The 18,618-nt window shown below is 37.9% G+C and overlaps 3 protein-coding genes across 8 annotated transcripts in view; 1 reads left to right on the top strand and 2 right to left on the bottom strand.

The window, feature by feature from the left end:
- fyco1a (FYVE and coiled-coil domain autophagy adaptor 1a) overlaps nucleotides 1-18,618 on the top strand; it is a 210,587-nt gene that overhangs the window by 136,869 nt on the left and 55,100 nt on the right. The gene's annotated exons all lie outside the window — the stretch shown is intronic.
- On the bottom strand, nucleotides 8,143-13,369 carry LOC132378390 (C-X-C chemokine receptor type 6-like). The gene is made up of 4 exons (XM_059945270.1): nucleotides 13,034-13,369; nucleotides 10,718-11,000; nucleotides 9,264-10,381; nucleotides 8,143-9,104 (listed from the first exon to the last, which is right to left on the bottom strand). Exons 2-3 carry the CDS (start codon nucleotides 10,797-10,799, stop codon nucleotides 9,282-9,284), a joined length of 1,182 nt encoding a protein of 393 aa, XP_059801253.1. The 5' UTR covers nucleotides 10,800-11,000; nucleotides 13,034-13,369; the 3' UTR covers nucleotides 8,143-9,104; nucleotides 9,264-9,281.
- Nucleotides 15,176-16,274, bottom strand: LOC132378392 (C-C chemokine receptor type 9-like). The gene has a single exon (XM_059945273.1). It carries the CDS (start codon nucleotides 16,004-16,006, stop codon nucleotides 15,296-15,298), a length of 711 nt encoding a protein of 236 aa, XP_059801256.1. The 5' UTR covers nucleotides 16,007-16,274; the 3' UTR covers nucleotides 15,176-15,295.

Here is an 18,618-nt window from a genome sequence, read left to right as displayed (position 1 = left end):
AGAAGAAGTAAAAAAAGCTGTCTGGGATTACTTGGAGAGACAGAAGCAAGTGAGACAGCCAAAGTCTGCAGAGGAACTTTTGGCAAGTCCACCAAGATGCTTGGAACAACCTACCAGCTGATTTTCTTCTTAAAATGTGTGATAGTGTACCTAAGAGAACTGATGCAGTTTTAAAGACAAAGGGTAGACATACCTAATATTGATTTGATTTAATTTTTTACTGTTTACTCCTCTTTATAGTAGTTTTTTTCATATTTAGAAACTTTTCCTTGCATTATTTTTGAAAGCACTCTTTGTTTTACAGAATTTTTTTTTACATGTGCCAGAGACTGTTTCCCAGTATTGCATACCTCCCATCAGAGTCTTTTTACCTTACAGTTTCTTAACTGTACCCACAAGGATTCTGGACATTCCAATCCTATGTCACCTGTTTCTAAGGATTTGTTTTCTTTTTTTACCAACTGAGCCACCCAATTCCTCTGCCTATTTGTCTGTTCTTTTCATACAATATTAAGCTCCCAATGATAATCTTCTTTGACTCAGTAATGCCCACAATGTCATACCTTCCAATCTCTAACAGCGCTACAAGATCATATACCTTATTCCATATACCAGAGATTAATACCTTTTGAAGATCCTGCTCTTCTGTCTCTTCTCTAACTCTCTATCCTCACTGCATAGGACCTCTTCCCCCTTTCTATGTCATTTGTGCCAATGTGCACCATGACTTCTGACCGTGCACCCTCCCTCCTGAAAATCTTCCGCAGCTGCTCCGAGACATCCTGGACTCTAGTACCTGGGAAGCAACATAGAGTGCTGGCATCTTTTTCCATGGCCACAGAATCTGTTGTCCTTTTCCCTAAATATCAAGTCTCCTAACACTATTGCTCTGCCTGACTTTACCTTTTCCTGCTGAGACTCAGAGTCGGCCACAGTGTCACTGGCCTGACTGTTGCTGCTATGCCCTGATAGGTCATCACCCACCAGCAACATCCAAAGAGTATTCTTGTTGCCAAGGGGAATGGCCACAGGGGAACTCTGCACTGACTGCTTACTCCCCTTACTTCCCCTGGTGATATGAAGCCTGCACTGGGTGTGACCACCTGAGTAAAAGTCTCATCTAAGATGTTTACAGCCTCCTGAATGTCCTGAGTACATTCAGTTCAAGCTCCAGTTCCTTGACCTTGTCAGACAGAAGCTACTGCAGATGTAGTCATCAGGAAGAATGCTAGCTACCCTGAAATCTCACAGGAGCATTCCACTTCCTGAAGCACCATCCTGCCTGCACTCATCATACCTTCAACTTCTCAAGGTAAATTCAAGCTCACACCTGTTCTCGCCCAAGCATGTGTTGAGCCAAAGCCTGACCACTCTAACACTGACTCAATCATACAATGACTGCTCCCACAATTGTCAGTCTTTTTATTGGCCCTTGCTAAGTTACTAATAACCCAAGCAATCTCCTACTCCACACACAAGTCCCTGGCCCAGGCCACTTTTTAAAGCTCGTATGTAAAGTCCACAAGGAATTGTCTCCAGCTGATTCCTCAATCTCCCTTTCTGCAGACAATGAAGGAGCAGTGATGTACAGTTTTTCCAAGAAGGATGATATACAATTTATTCTGAAACCAACAGTGTTTTATGTTTCTGTGTGCTTACTGGGATGCTTTGTCCAAGATTATCTTCAGCTTTTTAAATGTCCTTAATGTTATCCAGGCAAATGGTTCACCACTCTGTGGAGAAGCCTCGGGGAGCTGTGACTGATACCCAATTTCACTGCTTTTGCAGAGACTGCATTTACAGTATATGATTGACTTGTTGATTATTGGTGAACCTCAGGATGTTGATAGTGGGGCATATGGTGATGATACTGGCATTGAGTTTAAACACTAAGTGATTAGATTCTCTCTTGTTAGGGTGATCATTTCCTGCCCATGTTCTTAGGGAGTATCTTATGAATAAGAATGATTTCTTCTATTTCTGTGGCCTCTGAGGTGGCCTATGTATTTTGCCATAGGTGGAGCCTGACAGACAAATGGTTGAATAGTTTGGAAGTGATACTCTCTTTCCACCTTTTATACTGTGTTTCCTTATTGGCCCAACAAATGAGCACGAAGTCATGAATACTCATGAACTGCAGATTCCCACAATAAGTGGATTGTTTCACATTTTAATGAAGCCTTGAGAATATCTTTGAATCTGTCCACCTAATAATATGCTACTGTCTTAGGGCTGCTTCAGGAATCTGGTATCGGGCATATGCATGATGTTCCCTGCCTAATGCAGCTATCAGAGTGTAATTAGGGTCTTATTGCTAGAAATTTGACTTGAGCAAGGATGTTAATGTTATTTGATTATACTGCTCTTTTGAGGACCACAGTTGGTAGTCTCTTTTGTGCTGTGGGATACATTGTGTAGTCTATGCCTTAGAAGCATGTAGGAGGTAAAGGATCACTACTGTCCATTAAACCATGAGCATCATGCTGTACTTGAGAACGTGATCTTTAAATTTTCCCTTAGCCTTAGTGAATGAGCTGACAGTAATGTAGAGCTTGGCTTTTGAACGCACACTTACATATACCTCGTCTCTATATTTCAGTGGGATGACTGGTGTTAAGGAACTGAAGTCATGTGGGATGAATTGTTCCTTGTAGGCCCTGTAGATATCTCTACACCAGTGGAAAGTCTTTTCTTGTTTAGTAAGGAACAGCATTGCAGCGAGAAAGACAGAGAGAAGTGCTGAGTAATGGCACAATGTTGCCCTGAAACTGGTCTGCACTGACGTTTAAGAATGAAACATTCATAGCATCATGAAGCAGATATAGTTTGAAGTAGAATTGTGGTGGGCAGTCTGAGCTGAGGATGATGGTTTGCTGTCCCTGCCAGTGATGACATGAAGGGTTAACTGGGGGCAGATGGATGAGCAGAGCCTGTGATGGCTTTTTCTGTTGCAGAGGCTTTGAGTTCCATTTTGCCAGGCTTATGGATACTGTCTGCGGCAGAGGCTCTTATTATGTGTTAGTTGCCACTCGGCCTTTTACATTTCTTGTTGGACAGGGATGTCAGTCTAGCTGTACTAGATAATTTATTGTGGAATCATGAGCACTATTTCAGGGATGGAGTCACAGTTGAGTAGTTCTGTGTTTTAGCAGACACTGACAGCTTCTCTGTCAATGATAAATTCACTTCTGTTCTTTGATCTGGGTGGGAAGAACTCTTGGTTGTTTCAACCATGAATGGCTGTCACTGCACTGAAGAATCTGCAGATGTCATTGTTATCAGTGAGTTGATAAATCTACTGAGCTTTCTCTATTTACTTTTTGTTCATGCTTATTGCTTAATCCTCATTTTTCACATCAATCCAGCTGTTTCTTTTCTCCTCCCTTGTGGCGTGCTGTAGCTCCTAATCCTAGAAAACCTTGCCTTAATAGGTAATAAATATTCAGATTTCTATGGCATTGTAATCAAATCATTTCTGGAGATATCTGGCACAAAAACCAAGAATCTGTTCACTGATACTATTCATGGTGGATTTCAAGACAGCCTGGACACTGTAGTTATTTCAGTGATTCTTTTAGTAGAAAATCATTACATTGTTTTTAAAGCTCTATCCTTACAGGATCCTTGAGGCCTTCAACATAGGTATTTGTGTGATGTGAGCGTCTTGATGGTTGTGTGTGTCTAGTTACATGCAATCATGTAAATAACTCATCATTGCATGATCATCAGTAAACTAACACACTTGTAACCAGATTATCAAAGGAAGATTTGTGTCTTTCCCCAGTCGTGGAACGATGAGACTGTTGTCATCACAGAAATATTGTTTTGAAGAATTAACATTAGTAGGCGGCTATATAAATTTGGTTTGTTGTTTAACAGTCATGTCACAGGAGGGATTGCAGTCTTAGGAGAAACAGGGTTCAGTTTTGGTGAGGTAAAGAGTTTTTCCCCTTCTTAAAAGGTGCACAGAGTATCAGTAAAATTTGATGATAATGCCAAAGTTGGATCTAAGTGAATGGAACAGAATTTCAAAGAAAAATATTTACGGAAAAAAGTAAACTGACAAGGCTAATATTTCAGTGAAAGTTATTGACACAAATTAATGTTGGAGTTTGAAGGAAATTGCTGAAAATAAGACGTGTGGCAAAACCTTGTAAATGAAGTAGATTGGGAGGCAAGGAAAAGGAAGCAGAGCTGATCACCATGTCAGAGTGGAACGGATCATTGTAGAGCAGGTTGAAAAACTACTACAGCTGCTGTCTCATAGCTAAGATTCATTTTCACAGCTGACTGAATTTGCTCACTCTCCCCTGGGTGCTTGGGTTTTGCCCAGATTTCAAAGACAATTGCATTGATAGTTTAATTGCAGTAAATAATCTTTAGCATTTAAGGAAGTGGTAGAATCGGGGTAATTGAAGATAATATGGGGAGAATGAAATGGAAATAATGTAATTGGTGGGTTGTGCAGACTCAGTGGGCTGATGAACCTGTTTGCATTCAGTGTGACTGTCTGTGAAGGCAGTTACCAGATGTTAGATTCACCACAGATTTAATCACAATTTGTAAATTCATTCTTTTTTTTTATCTTCTGCTGTTTCAACCTCAGTAATTTTGACTTTAAAACTTTTACACCATTTCTCAAGCTGAAATTAAAATTGCTATGTATTTAATGTTATTTCTTTTTTATATTTCTGATACTTCAATGTGTATGTTTGCATATTCCCAATTTATGGCAAAAAAAACCCTATGTACAGTTTTGGTCTCCAGGTTTAAGGAAGGACATTCTGGCAATTGAGGAAGTGCAGCGTAGATTCACTAGGTTGATTCCTGGGATGGCAGGGCTGTCTTACGCAGAGAGATTGGAGAGATTGGGCTTGTACACACTGGAACTGAGGAGATTGAGAGGGGATCTGATTGAAACGTTTAAGATAATTAAAGGATTTGATAGGATTGAGGCAGGAAATATGTTCCAGATGTTGGGAGAGTCCAGTACCAGAGGGCATGGATTGAGAATAAGAGGTCAGTTATTTAAAACAGAGTTGAGGAAAAACTTCTTCTCCCAGAGAGTTGTGGAGGTGTGGAATGCACTGCCTCGGAAGACGGTGGAGGCCAATTCTCTGGATGCTTTCAAGAAGGAGCTAGATAGATATCTGATGGATAGGGGAATCAAGGGATATGGGGACAAGGCAGGGACTGGGTATTGATAGTGAATGATCAGCCATGATCTCAGAATGGCGGTGCAGACTTGAGGGGCCGAATGGTCTACTTCTGCACCTATTGTCTATTGTCTATTCTGTTGCATGTCTGGGAAACAATGGCAATACCTTTCATCTGTGGTTTCACACAATACAAACACATAAGCTGCTGAATGTAAGGGCTGCAGCAAATCAGAATAATCATTTATTTTTGTCCATGGCATGACTTTGTGGTCTTTACTGCTGACTCATCTGCTTCCCAGTCTGTAGTCAGACAACGCATGGTGAATAAACTATCCCTGATGGTGAATTGAGTGAATTTATCAATAAAGTAGTTGCTGGAAATGTAAGAGTCTTTGTACTTGTCTCATAGCAACAAACAAGTTGCTGGCATGCTCTGCAAAACCATTTGTCAGACTGTGTCAAATGAAGCTATATAATGACAACGATTATGTTGTTCTCCTTATACTCCAGCACAGAAAATTATATTAAGCAATCTTCAACAGAGAATAATTTCTGAATCATAATTCCTATGCCATCATCATATTGTAACTGAATTACTTGTTTTCTCCTGAGAAAAGACTTCATAGATGCACACGTGGTATGATATGCTATGAATTTTTATTAGGTGATACCTCCATTTTTCTCTCTGTGCCATGCTAGATGTTCTTCCATCTTACTTCTAATACTCTAACAAATTAATCTTGTGCCCTCTAGCCATCCAGTCCCCCTTCAGTGAGAACAACTTCTTTTGTACTTCATTGCACAAATACTTATACTGATTCTGGGGTCAGGTCTTTATGTATATTTAAGGCAGAGGTTGATAAATTCTTGATTCTTCAGGGCATGAAGGGATGCAGGGAGAAAGAGGAGATTGGGGCTGAGAAGAAAATTGCATCAAACATACTGAAATGGTGGAGCAACTCAACAGGCCAAATGGCCTAATTCTGCCCCTATAACTTATGATCTTATTATTCTGAAATCCCTCCTTAACTGTTTTTGGTCTAAAGAGAATGGTCTGATTTCCTCTTCTCTCAAATGTTATGGTTTTGGACTACATATACTGTATTATATGAATAGCTCCTACTTCAGTAACTGTTAAAAAACTATTTATCAGGGGCTGGATCTTTTTCTTGGTCTCCCTGTTTGCTCCAGTTCATTCTTTGGCATTTAAATTGTGTAAATTAAATTTCTAACTTTTAAATACCATACTCCTTGAAACTCATTCATGATATTTTTGCATTTTGATCTCACGTAATCATGAAATTATTTTGTGCTGGTGCAAGGCATATTAGAACATAGAATATAGAACGTTACAGGCCCTTTGGCCCACAATGTTTACCAACCTCTTAACTTACTCTTGAAAAATCATTCTAACCCTTCCCTCCTGTATCACTGTCCATTTTTCTATTTAAGAACTTCTTAAATACCCCTAATGTATCTGTCTCTACCATGCAAAAAACCATGCTGACTTCTTCCTATTTTATCATTTGCTTCCAAATATCCTGATACCACATCCTTAATAATGTACTCCAGCATTTTACTACCCACTGAGGTCAGGCTGACTGGCCTGTAATTTTGTATCTTTTGCCTTGCTCCCTTCTTAAAGAGTGGATTGACATTTGCCATTTTCCAGTCCTCTAGAACCATTTCAGAATTTAGTCATTCTTGAAAGATCATTATCACTGCCTTCACAATCTTTTTAGCTACTTCTTTCAGGGTGTAGTCTATCTGGTCTGAGTGACATATCTACTACCTTCATACTTTTCAGCTTTCCAGACACCTTTCCCTTCGTAACAGCAACTACACCCACTTCTGTCCCCTGACAAATCATGAATTTCTGCATACTACTAGTGCAGAACTAGTACTACTAGTACTAGATGCAAAATATTTACTAAGTTTATCCACCATTTCTTTGTCCCCCACTACCATCTTTCCATCCATCTGATATCCACTCATCGCTTTTACTCTATATATCTGAAAAGCTTTTTGTATCCCCTTTTATAATATTGGCCAGCTTACCTCCATGTTTTATCTTTTTTCTCTGTATTGCTTTTCTAGTTGCTTTCTGTTGGTCTTTAAAAGCTCAAAACCTCATGGATCGTGAACTCAATCCCCCAGTAATGAGGGCCAACAGTCCAAATGCCTTCTTAACAACCTTATCAACTTATGCTACAAGTTTATGGGACCTATGAATGTGAACTCCAAGATTCCTCTGTTCCTCTACACTGTTAAGAATGCTGCCATTAACCCTGAATTCTGCCTTCAAATTCAGCCTTCCAAACTGAATCACTTCACTCTTTTTCAGCTGAACTCCATCTGCCATTTTTCAACCCAGCTCTGAATCATTTGCGTATGTCCAAGTCTAATGTGCAAAAGAGCCACAAACTATTCAGGCACCTTTCTTCATCTGTGTCACGATGATGTACAAAATCTTGATTGAAGACGTCTGATCTTTAATTTGACGTAGATCAATTAATAACTGTTCTCTTTGTACATTTGTCCAAGACAGATGAGAATGTTGATTGGCCATTTCAGTTTCCAAACGAAATTCTTTGTTGGCTTCCTATCTTTGAGATGGTATTGTGATCTTGCTGTAGGTAATTGTGTCTTTATTTACACAGTGGTCCTTTTAATATCAAATCTGATTTCTGCTTAGTAGTTTGTATTTTGAAATAGCTCTTGGAAGACTAGTTCTTGGTTGTGTAACCTCTCAACATGGTTCATAACAAATTAGGCTCATTATCTATCCCTGGCTAACAGGCATGTGACTCAGTGATGCATTGGTACAGTGAGATGGCCATCTCAAATACGTAACATACATCTAGGGTCGGTATAGTTCAAGTTCAACCAAATAGGGAAGTAGGAATGTTCCGTTGAGGGAATGCAAGTTACAGAAAATGTTGTATAAATACTGCCTGTGCAGTAATTGTTTCCCTGGAAATAATGGAACTTAAACCGGCACAAACTTAAAGTGGATGTATATTTATACATGTTTCAACTTTAACAAACAGTTAACAGATAAAGGGCCATTACAGTTAAATGAGTCTATAATGTGCACATAAATGTTGGAACTCATTGCTGAGTAATCAGGTGCTTTGCTTTAATTACTCAGTGCTGAACCCACATTCTGCGTGAAACACACCAGTCACACTTCAAACTTCCCTCAAGGTCTGTTATAAACCAAGTGGCTAACTTAGAAGTATTGGCTTTACCTCTGTGGAACCATTTGTCTGTACAAAGCATCTCTTACAACGGTCCCTCTCTTTCAGGAAGGGTTCCTCGAACATCTTCCATTGCCTCTTCTCCACACCTCACTTATCCCCCAACTTCTGGAAAAAGACCTCTCCCAAAACCCACATTCTCCTAGAAATTGGATGTCATCAACTTCTCTCGAATGTTCCATTGCATCCTAATGGACAGAATGTTATCAAGACAAATCCGATTGGCTGACAGTACATTCCTAAACTAATCAGATGACTTCTTATCTTAACAGAAAGCAAAATACTGATAGTAACACAGAAGTTTTCCAGAGAAGCTGAAGAAAATAAAATACCCAACAGCATAACAGTAGTAACATGTTCTTAACCAGGATATTTCACTTGTAATGATGGACCTTCCGACTATGGCTGGTTCTCCTTGAGATGGTAATACTATGAAACCATCTGAAGTCATACAATTTATTCTGTTTATAGAGAAACAGTTCAAGAAAAACATCAAATGTCTGGAAATTCTTAAGAGTTCAATTGAAAATTTAGTTCATAAAATATTCTGAAAAGTTGGTTCACTTGCGGATTTTTTTCTTTTTTTGCATTCCAATGGATGAGTGTCAACTTTGCATTTTAATTTCTTAATTTTCTCACTTTGCTTCTTACTGTTGGCGTGTATCAGTAAGCAAACGTCTTCATACTGTGTAAAACAAAGGAATTATATATAATCTCTACGAAGAAGACAAGGAGTAGATCTGAATTAAAAATTGATGTTTTGTCTTTTCAAAGTTAGAACAGGAAACTTGTAAAGACCTGAATCATTATGGAACAATTTCCAGTAACTTTAAATTGCACTTACTGGTATTCCATGAATCCTTTACAAAGGAGACATCATCGTTTCACTTAGACATGATCGTTGCTGTGTCGTTTCGTACTCAGTTTTCAGGTGCACATGTAGTTGCTTTTGACTGATACATCCAACGTCTTTTAAAATCTTCCAAAAATTGTTTCTAAACTTCACTCCAATGAATACATACAGTATAGGATTAAGACAGCAATGTACATAGGCAATGCTCTCCGTTATAACAATTGCATGCTTTAGATTTGCCTGGAATTCACAAGTCCTGTTTTTTTCACTGACCATCTGTAAAGTTTGCAGCATAATTGTAACATTGAATGGGAGTTCACAAATCATGAAAACAATTACAACTGCAACTATAATCTTTAATGATTTACCCTTCAGAAAGCCCTTGGCATGGAGCAGTTTGTTTGCAATGATCGTGTAGCAAATGATCATTGTCACAAAGGGTATCAGAAATCCCACCACCATCTGTGTTACGTGGACTCCTACTTTGATGATGTCTGAATCAGATGGATAGTTCATACGGCATACAGCTTTACCAGTTTCTACAGCACTTGCTTCACTTAATAGAAATTCTGGAAGAGACAGAATGATAGCAAAAACCCAAATCCCTCCACAAACAAACATACCATGTATTATTTTATATTTAGGCATTTTTGTTGCTTGAGTAATGGCATGACACCTGTTAATGGTCACACAGGTAAGCATAAACATACAACTATAGAGGTTGACAGTATAAACACCATTTACAACTTTGCACATAAAAGTTCCAAAAGTCCATCCATAATATGCATCTACTGCCCAGAGCGGCAAAGTGCAAAGTAGCATCAAGTCAGCAATCGCCAGATTCAACATGTAGAAATCTGTCATGCTCTTTAGCTTCTCATAAAGGACCTTTGCCACAATGACCAAAGAATTGCCTAGAAGCCCTGCCACAAATATGATTGCATATAAACTGGGCACATAAACTCGCTTAAAATGTATAACTTTGCTATTATTACAGAATAAAGTTGGTAAATTAAAGGGAAGTGTTGTGTTTTCATTATATTCATAATATAGATAATATTGATTATCTTCCATAATGAGGCACCTGGAATTGAATTTGCTGAATGCACCTGAAATAAAGCAGACGGACTTGTTATGGATCGAGCTGAACCTTAGTTGCCCCTTATAGAAGATGAACACAATGTACTCACTAAATGAATATAAATCATTATTTTATTAATTAATATGATAAGTTCTTATTCTAGCACTTCTTCTGGCAGAATATTACTCACATTTGTGTGGTCTCGTTTAATACTTTGTTATTTCAAATGGAATTTATGTTTGACACATTCATTTCAAAGTTAAAAAAATAAGTTATAGCTGTGACAGTTTTAAATGTATTATTCGATACAGATTTTAAATGCAGCATTAAAGTAAATATTGAAAGCAGCTGTATTGAAACTTACCACAGTTGTTGAAAATAGGGCCACTTTGGTAACAGTTGATGTCTGTTTCTTGCTTTGACTGGTAGTTATCACACTGATGCATATTGCAGATGACTTAAAACCATATTCACCGATGAAACGGCTTGATATGCTGATGAGGGGGGCTGTGCATCTGTTATTTTTAACTCAAAATATTTCTGGTGGCCCAGTGCTGATTTGAAACCTGAAGCAGTAGGCTGGCCTTTCCACTGCATCTTTTCAACACACACAGAATGCTGGAGGAACTCAGCAGGCCAGGCAGCATCTACAAAAAAGAGTAAAAGGTCAATGTTCCTTCCTTCATCAGGTCCGCCAAAAAAATGAGAAGTTAGATCAAGAAGGTAGGGGTAGAGAAGGAAGGAGTACAAAGTACTAGGTGATTGGTGATTGGTGATTGGTGAAACCAGGACTTGCTGAAATAAAGGGCTGGTAAGCTGACAGATGAAATAGATAAATAGCTGGAGAAAGATAAAATTTGATAGTACAGAATAGAAGACAATGGAAGAAAGGAAAGGGGAGGAGCGCCAGAGGAGTGTGATGGGCAGTTAAGGAGTTGAGGTGAGAGAGACAAAAGGGAATGGGAATGGCGAGCACTGCGGGCAATTACTGGAAGTTTGAGAAACTGGTGTTCATGCTATCAGGTTGGTGGCTAGCCAGACGGAATATAAGGTGTTGCTATGGTCTTATGGCATCAGTAGAGGTGGTCATGAATTGACGTCAGAATGGAAATGGGAAGTAGGATTGAAGTGGGTGGCCACTGGGAGATCCTGCTTTTCTGGCGGATGGAGCACAAGTGCTCAGTGAAGTGGTCACTCCGATTTACAGGAGACCACACCGGGAGCACCGGATACCGTAAATTGCCCCAACAGACTCACAAATGAAATGTCGCCTCATCTGGAAGGACTGTTTGGGGCATAAATCGTAGTGAGATAGGAGGTGTAGAAGCAGGTGTAGCACTTGTTCTGTTTGGAAGGATACAATAAATACCAGGAGGGTGATTAGTAGGGAGGGATGAATGGACAAGTGAGTCGCAAAGGGTTAACCCCTGTGGAATGGAGAAATTGGAGGAAGGATAGATGTACTTGGTGGTGGGATACAGTATCTGTGGATTTTCTTGTCCACTGCATCTTTTGTTTATTTTATCCTCTACTTTTGTGACTTTCACAGGATAATGTTTCATTCACAGAGAATTATGTACCATAGGAAACATCCTATCAGAATACATCCCAGCTAGGTATGCAATTGCTCTGCCCAAGGCTGCAAGAAATTCAAGAGTTGTGAATGCAATCCAGTCCATTGTGCCAATCGCAATCCTGCCTTTCTTCCATAGATTGCATCTACACTTTGGTAAAAGAGGGTCAACATAAAAAGGACTCTTCTCACCATGGAAAATCTCTCCTTCCCTCTTCTTTCGGTCAGAAGGTACAAAAGCTTGAAAGCATATATCACCAGACTTAAGAATAGATTCTATCCTCCTGTTATCAGACTCGTGAATGGACTTCTTTCAGAAAAGTTGAATTGTTGATCTCCCAATCTATATTGTCATGGCTCGTGCACTGTATTTGTTTACCTCTGTATTGGACTTCCTCTGTAGCTACTACACTATATCCTGCATTCTGTTTTCTTTTCACTATCTTGGTGTGCATAGGCATGGCATGAACTGCCTATATGGCATGTAAACAAAGATTTTCACTGTCTCTCAGTATAATAAACCATTGCCAGTCCCATTAATATTTAATGCTGTTTGTAAGTACTGATTAAATGTGTTTTTGCTTTTTTTTTTGCAGAGCCCTTATTTTGCCTTAAATCCATATAATCTGATTGTAGTTGCTTACTGTCTGATTATTGGAAATCTTAATGACTTTGATAACTTCTGTAAATCTTTCATTAATATTTTTAGCTCTCAGGAAAACAATTGCAGCTTTTCTACTCCCCTTGCATACCGGAAGCCTTGCATAACTAGGACTATTTTTGTAAATTTGTCTTCCATCCGTTCAGTGACTTTCTTAAAAAGTGGTGTCCAGAATTGGTGCTAAAGGGTACAAACTGAGGAATTATTATGATTTCATAGAACTCAAACTCATAAAAATAAAAGTAAGAGTAATGCTTCAGTCCCTTATGTCTATTCTACCATTCAAAAAGATCATGGTTATTCTTCTGCTTCAGCATCACTTTCGTGCATATTTCCAGATACCTTGTTTCCCTTAATATCCATAGCCACAATGACTTTAATCTTGAATATTTTCAGTGAAAGCCGCCTTATCTCTCCTGCATAGAGTACCTTAAAAGTGAACTCACCGAAAATACTGAAGGAACTCGACAGATCAGGTAGCATATCTGGAGAGAGATAGAGATGATGTTTCAGGCTGAAACCTTCTTCAGGATCGGAAAGGAAGGGAGAAGAAGCCAGAATTGGAAAGTGGGTTGGAAAGGAATACAAGCTGGATGGACTCTTCATCTCTGTCCAGAATCCACAGCATTTCATATGCTTATCTAAAAAGTGTTGCGACCTTCTGGGTGAAAATCAATTCCTCTCATCTGTGTTGAATGGCTAAGCTCTTTAGTTTGAATCTGTGAATCCCTGTTTCTGGACACCTCAGTCAGGGGAAATATAAATCTTGTATTTATCCTATATATCCCTTTATACACTGAAAAAGGGTCTTGGCCCAAAACGTCGACTGTTTACTCTTTTCCATAGATGCTGTCTGACTGGCTGAGTTCCTTCAGCATTTTGTGTGCGTTGCTTTGGATTTCTAGCATCTGCTGATTTTCTCATGTTTGTGAACCCCATAAGAATTTTGCAGTGAGTTCACCGCTCTTAGTCTTTTAAACACCTGGAACATCCAGAGACTATCTACTAATTCTTTCCTCCACCAGTTTTTCATGCCAGGGATCAACCTGGTGAATCTTTGTTACCCTCTCTCTATCATAACTATATAATTCTTTTGCTTCTTATATGTAAAAAAGGAAATGTAATAAACATTTACAGGATTGATTCCTGACATGCAAGCTAATTGAGAGATTAAGCCGACTGGATCTACACAATTCGGATATTTAGAAATACCAGAAAAATAATTCCATGGTTTACTTCAATATTTCAGATCTAGAAAAGTGATCAGTAAAATTACAAGAAAAAAATCTGCAGATGCTAGAAATCAAAGTAATATGTACAAAATGCGAGGGAACTCAGCAGGCCTGGCAGCATCTATGGAAAAGAGAAAGCAGTCAAAGTTTTGGGCTGAAACCCTTCATCAGGACTAGTAAAATACTTATTTACAATGGGAGGACATCTCAACAATATATCTCTGAATATTCACAGCTTTGTTAGGACAAAGTAATTTACTTGTATGTTCTAAAAGCCTCTGAGCACAAAATCCGAGACGTTCAAAGCATACTTTTATCAAAGTTTTGCTGAGTGGCTTTCAGTGACCATAAAGACTCAATTATTGATTGACAAATCACACATGTGTATGTTCATGCCTACTGTGCACAATAGCCACAAACTATTCAGAAGCCTTTTTGATCTGTGTCACAATAATGCACAAAATCTTGGTTGAAGATGTCTGTCCAAGGCAGATGAGAATGTTAACTACTCATGTCAGTTTCCAAACATTATTCTTTGTTGGCTTCCTACCTTTGAGTTGATATCCTGATCTGCCTGTAGGTAAATATATCTGTTTATTTAGAGAGCTGTCCTTTTAACTGCTCAGTAGTTTATATATTGAAATATTTCTCGGAAGACTGGTTCTTATTTGTAATAATGGACTTTCTGACCATGGCTTCTTTCTGAGATAGTAATATTATGAAATCATTTGAAGTCATATCATTTATCCTATTTATAAAGAAACAGTTCAAGAAAACATCAAGTCTTCTGGAATTCTTGGATGTTCAATTGAAAATTTAGTTCAAAAAGCATTCTGAAACTTTATGTTCACTCGCAGAATTGTTTTTCTTTTATTAACATTCCAATGCTTTTTGATTTCTTCATTTACTCACTTTGCTTCTTACTGTTGGCTTGTATCAGTAAGCAAACTTTTTCATACCATTTTAAACAAAGGGATTATAATTTCTACAAAATAGACAGGGAATAGATCAGAATTAGAAATTGACTGGAATTTCAGAATTTCAGTCTTTTCAAAATTAGAACATGAGGCTAGCAAAAACCTTAAGAATTCTGGAACCATTTCCCATAACTGTCAATTCCATTTACTGATATTTCATGAATCTTTTACAAAGGAGACTGTTGTTTCTCTTTGACGTGATTTTTGCTGTGATATTTCATACTCACTTTTCAGATGCACATGTGGTTGTTTTTGACTGATACATCCAATATCTTTTAAAATCTACCAAAAATTGTCTCTAAACTTCACTCCAATAAATACATACAGATTAAGATTAAGACAGCAGTGTAGATAGACAATGCTCTCTATTATAAAAATTGCATACTTTAGATTTGCCTGGAATTCACAAGTCCTGTTTTCTTCACTGGCCATTGCAACATTGAATGGGGATTCACAGATCATGAAAAAAATTACAACTGCAACTATGATCTTTAATGTTTTACTCTTCTGAAAGCCCTTGGCATGGAGCAGTTTGTTTGCAATGATCGTGTAGCAAATGATCATTGTCACAAAGGGTATCAGAAATCCCACCCACAATCTGTGTTACGTGGACTCCTACTTTGATGATGTCTGAATCAGATGGATAGTTCATACAGCATACAGCTTTACCAGTTTCTACAGCACTTGCTTCACTTAATAGAAATTCTGGAAGAGACAGAATGTTAGCAAAAACCCAAATCCCTCCACAAACAAACATACCATGTATTATTTTATATTTAGGCATTTTTGTTGCTTGAGTAATGGCGTGACACCTGTTAATGGTCACACAGGTAAGCATAAACATACAACTATAGAGGTTGACAGTATAAACACCATTTACAACTTTGCACATAAAAGTTCCAAAAGTCCATCCATAATATGCATCTACTGCCCAGAGCGGCAAAGTGCAAAGTAGCATCAAGTCAGCAATCGCCAGATTCAACATGTAGAAATCTGTCATGCTCTTTAGCTTCTCATAAAGGACCTTTGCCACAATGACCAAAGAATTGCCTAGAAGCCCTGCCACAAATATGATTGCATATAAACTGGGCACATAAACTCGCTTAAAATGTATAACTTTGCTATTATTACAGAATAAAGTTGGTAAATTAAAGGGAAGTGTTGTGTTTTCATTATATTCATAATATAGATAATATTGATAATCTTCCATAATGAGGCACCTGGAATTGAATTTGCTGAATGCACCTGAAATAAAGCAGACGGACTTGTTATGGATCGAGCTGAACCTTAGTTGCCCCTTATAGAAGATGAACACAATGTACTCACTAAATGAATATAAATCATTATTTTATTAATTAATATGATAAGTTCTTATTCTAGCACTTCTTCTGGCAGAATATTACTCACATTTGTGTGGTCTCGTTTAATACTTTGTTATTTCAAATGGAATTTATGTTTGACACATTCATTTCAAAGTTAAAAAAATAAGTTATAGCTATGACAGTTTTAAATGTATCATTCGATACAGATTTTAAATGCAGCATTAAAGTAAATATTGAAAGCAGCTGTATTGAAACTTACCACAGTTGTTGAAAATAGGGCCACTTTGGTAACAGTTGATATCTGTTTCTTGCTTTGACTGGTAGTTATCACACTGATGCATATTGCAGATGATTTTAAACCATATTCATCGATGGATTTGATTGATATGAGGGGAAAGGATGCACTATGTTTTTCCAGAGGTCCGATGCTTAATTACAACCTGATGTAGTAGGGCAGCTTATCCACTACATTTTTTATTTTGTCTGCTACTTCTGTGACTTTCACAAAATAATGTTTTAATCAACAGTGCATCATGCATCATGGGAAGCCCCCAATCAGGATGCATCACAGCTTGGTATACAAGTGCCCTGCCCAAGGCTGCAAGAAATTCTAGAGTTGTGAACATAGGTCAGTCCATCATGCCAATCGGAATCCTGCTTCTCCTCCATTGACCCCATCTACACTTCCTGCTTGCTCAGTAAAAGAGAGCCAGCATAACAAGGACTCTCCTTACCATGGGAAATCTCTCCTTATCTCTTCCATTGGTTAGAATATACAAAAGTCTGAAAGCATGTATCACCAGACTTAAGAATAGTTTCTATCCTGTTGTTATCAGACTCTTGAATGGACCTCGTTCAGAAAAGTTGAATTGTTGATCTCCCAATCTACGTTGTCATGGCTCACGTGCTGTATTTGTTTACCTCTGTATTGGGCTTCCTCTGTAGCTACAACAGCACTATATCCTGCATTCTGTTTTCTTTTCACTATCTTGGTGTGCATAGGCATGGCGTGATCTGCCTGACTGGCATGTAAACAAAGATTTTCACTGTATCTCAGTACAATAAACCGTTGCCAGTACCAGTAGTATTCATTGCTGTTTGGTAAATCCTGATTAAATTTGTTTTTGCTATCCTTATCACAGTAAAAAACTAGATGAAGCAGCATCCACCATCAACAATATCTAATATCTTAGTATCCATTTTCTCCAATCTGGTTAAAAGGAGCTGACCAGACAGATTTCATACTGTTCCATCTGAGTTGTATGATAATGTACTAGGAATTACACACTTTAACGTCCACTTCTTAAATACTAGAATAGGCACCAATTACAATAAATATCCTGATTACTCTCTTGTATGCAATAGAAATCTATATCTGTACTAACTGTGTCATTTATACTTGGATCATATTTTACTTAGAATTTTTAGTATTTTTTGAGGTACTGCCTAAGGTAATAAAAGCTTCTTTAAGCAACTCTCAAGCTCTTTGTGGATCAGATGAGGGTGTGTTTAAACTCTGGTAGAACAAGTGCCATCTTTAACTTTTGATCACTTTTTCTTTAATTGCAACCCTTGGATTATTTCTGTGTCAGATACCTTGCTGTTGAGATTCCCTGTGCTTCTATTACCCTTTTCAGTCTGATAGGAAATTATAATGAGCCAGTTAATCAACTTCTACACCACAAGCCTCCTGTTCCTATGGCTACAATAAAAGTACAAAGCAGCGCTGACTTTCTTAAGAAATGGTTTTTGACATTTGTATCCTTTTCTGCAACCTATCCCCTGTGATAGTTAAGGTTTACTACACTGGAAAATTGTGGGTGATATTTCCTTCAGACAGATGTTCCAATGTATGAGTTAATGAGGTAGACACAACAAAGACAGACAGACTACATCACAGACTATACATTAAGATTCTACTACAGATTATTTTCAACAACTTTAACGTACTTAAATGTTAAGGTGGTCAGAAGAAAGTACATTACTTGAGAAAGTGTCTTATTTTAGGTGGTAGCGGAAAATAATCATCTGTACACACTTCCAATGGCCTGCAGCAATGATCCTCTATTCTACCTCATTCTATAATATTGTTCAGTGTTCAGAATTAATCACACTAAGACAGTTCACTTTACTTGAGAGTAAACTCTAATATTTCAGTATTTGGAAAGATAAAAAAGTGTTATAAAATGTACCTATACAAGGAATAAAACATTCTGCAGAGGCAATAGTATACGATCCAAAGTACAAACTTTAGGGCAAATGATAATTTTTTTAGGAGAAAGAAAGATGTAATTTTTTCAAATCGTGCATTATCAATGGTTATTTATTATAGTGGAAAAATCCAGAATAGATTCAGTCTATATTAAATGAAGCAATAAATAAATGCTTTACATGTTGTTCTTCAGCACTGCACTTTAAGTAAGAAATCTAATTGCAGCAAGTTGTAAAAGTACTTTCTTAAATGTGAAAATCTGAGCAAGAGCAATGAGCTGCCTTGGTT

The sequence above is a fragment of the Hypanus sabinus genome, chromosome 20 (assembly GCF_030144855.1).
Source record: "Hypanus sabinus isolate sHypSab1 chromosome 20, sHypSab1.hap1, whole genome shotgun sequence".
NCBI lineage: Eukaryota > Metazoa > Chordata > Chondrichthyes > Myliobatiformes > Dasyatidae > Hypanus > Hypanus sabinus.
The sequence above is the reverse complement of the archived record's forward strand: the minus strand, read 5'-3'. Positions and strand labels throughout refer to the sequence as shown.

Coding starts and splice junctions, on each gene's coding strand:
- LOC132378392 (XM_059945273.1), bottom strand. CDS start 16,006: ATGGAAGATTATCAATATTATCTATATTATGAATATAATGAAAACACA.
- LOC132378390 (XM_059945270.1), bottom strand. CDS start 10,799: ATGCATCAGTGTGATAACTACCAGTCAAAGCAAGAAACAGACATCAAC. Junction 10,382..10,717: donor CCCTATTTTCAACAACTGTG/GTAAGTTTCAAT, acceptor GCTTTATTTCAG/GTGCATTCAGCAAATTCAAT.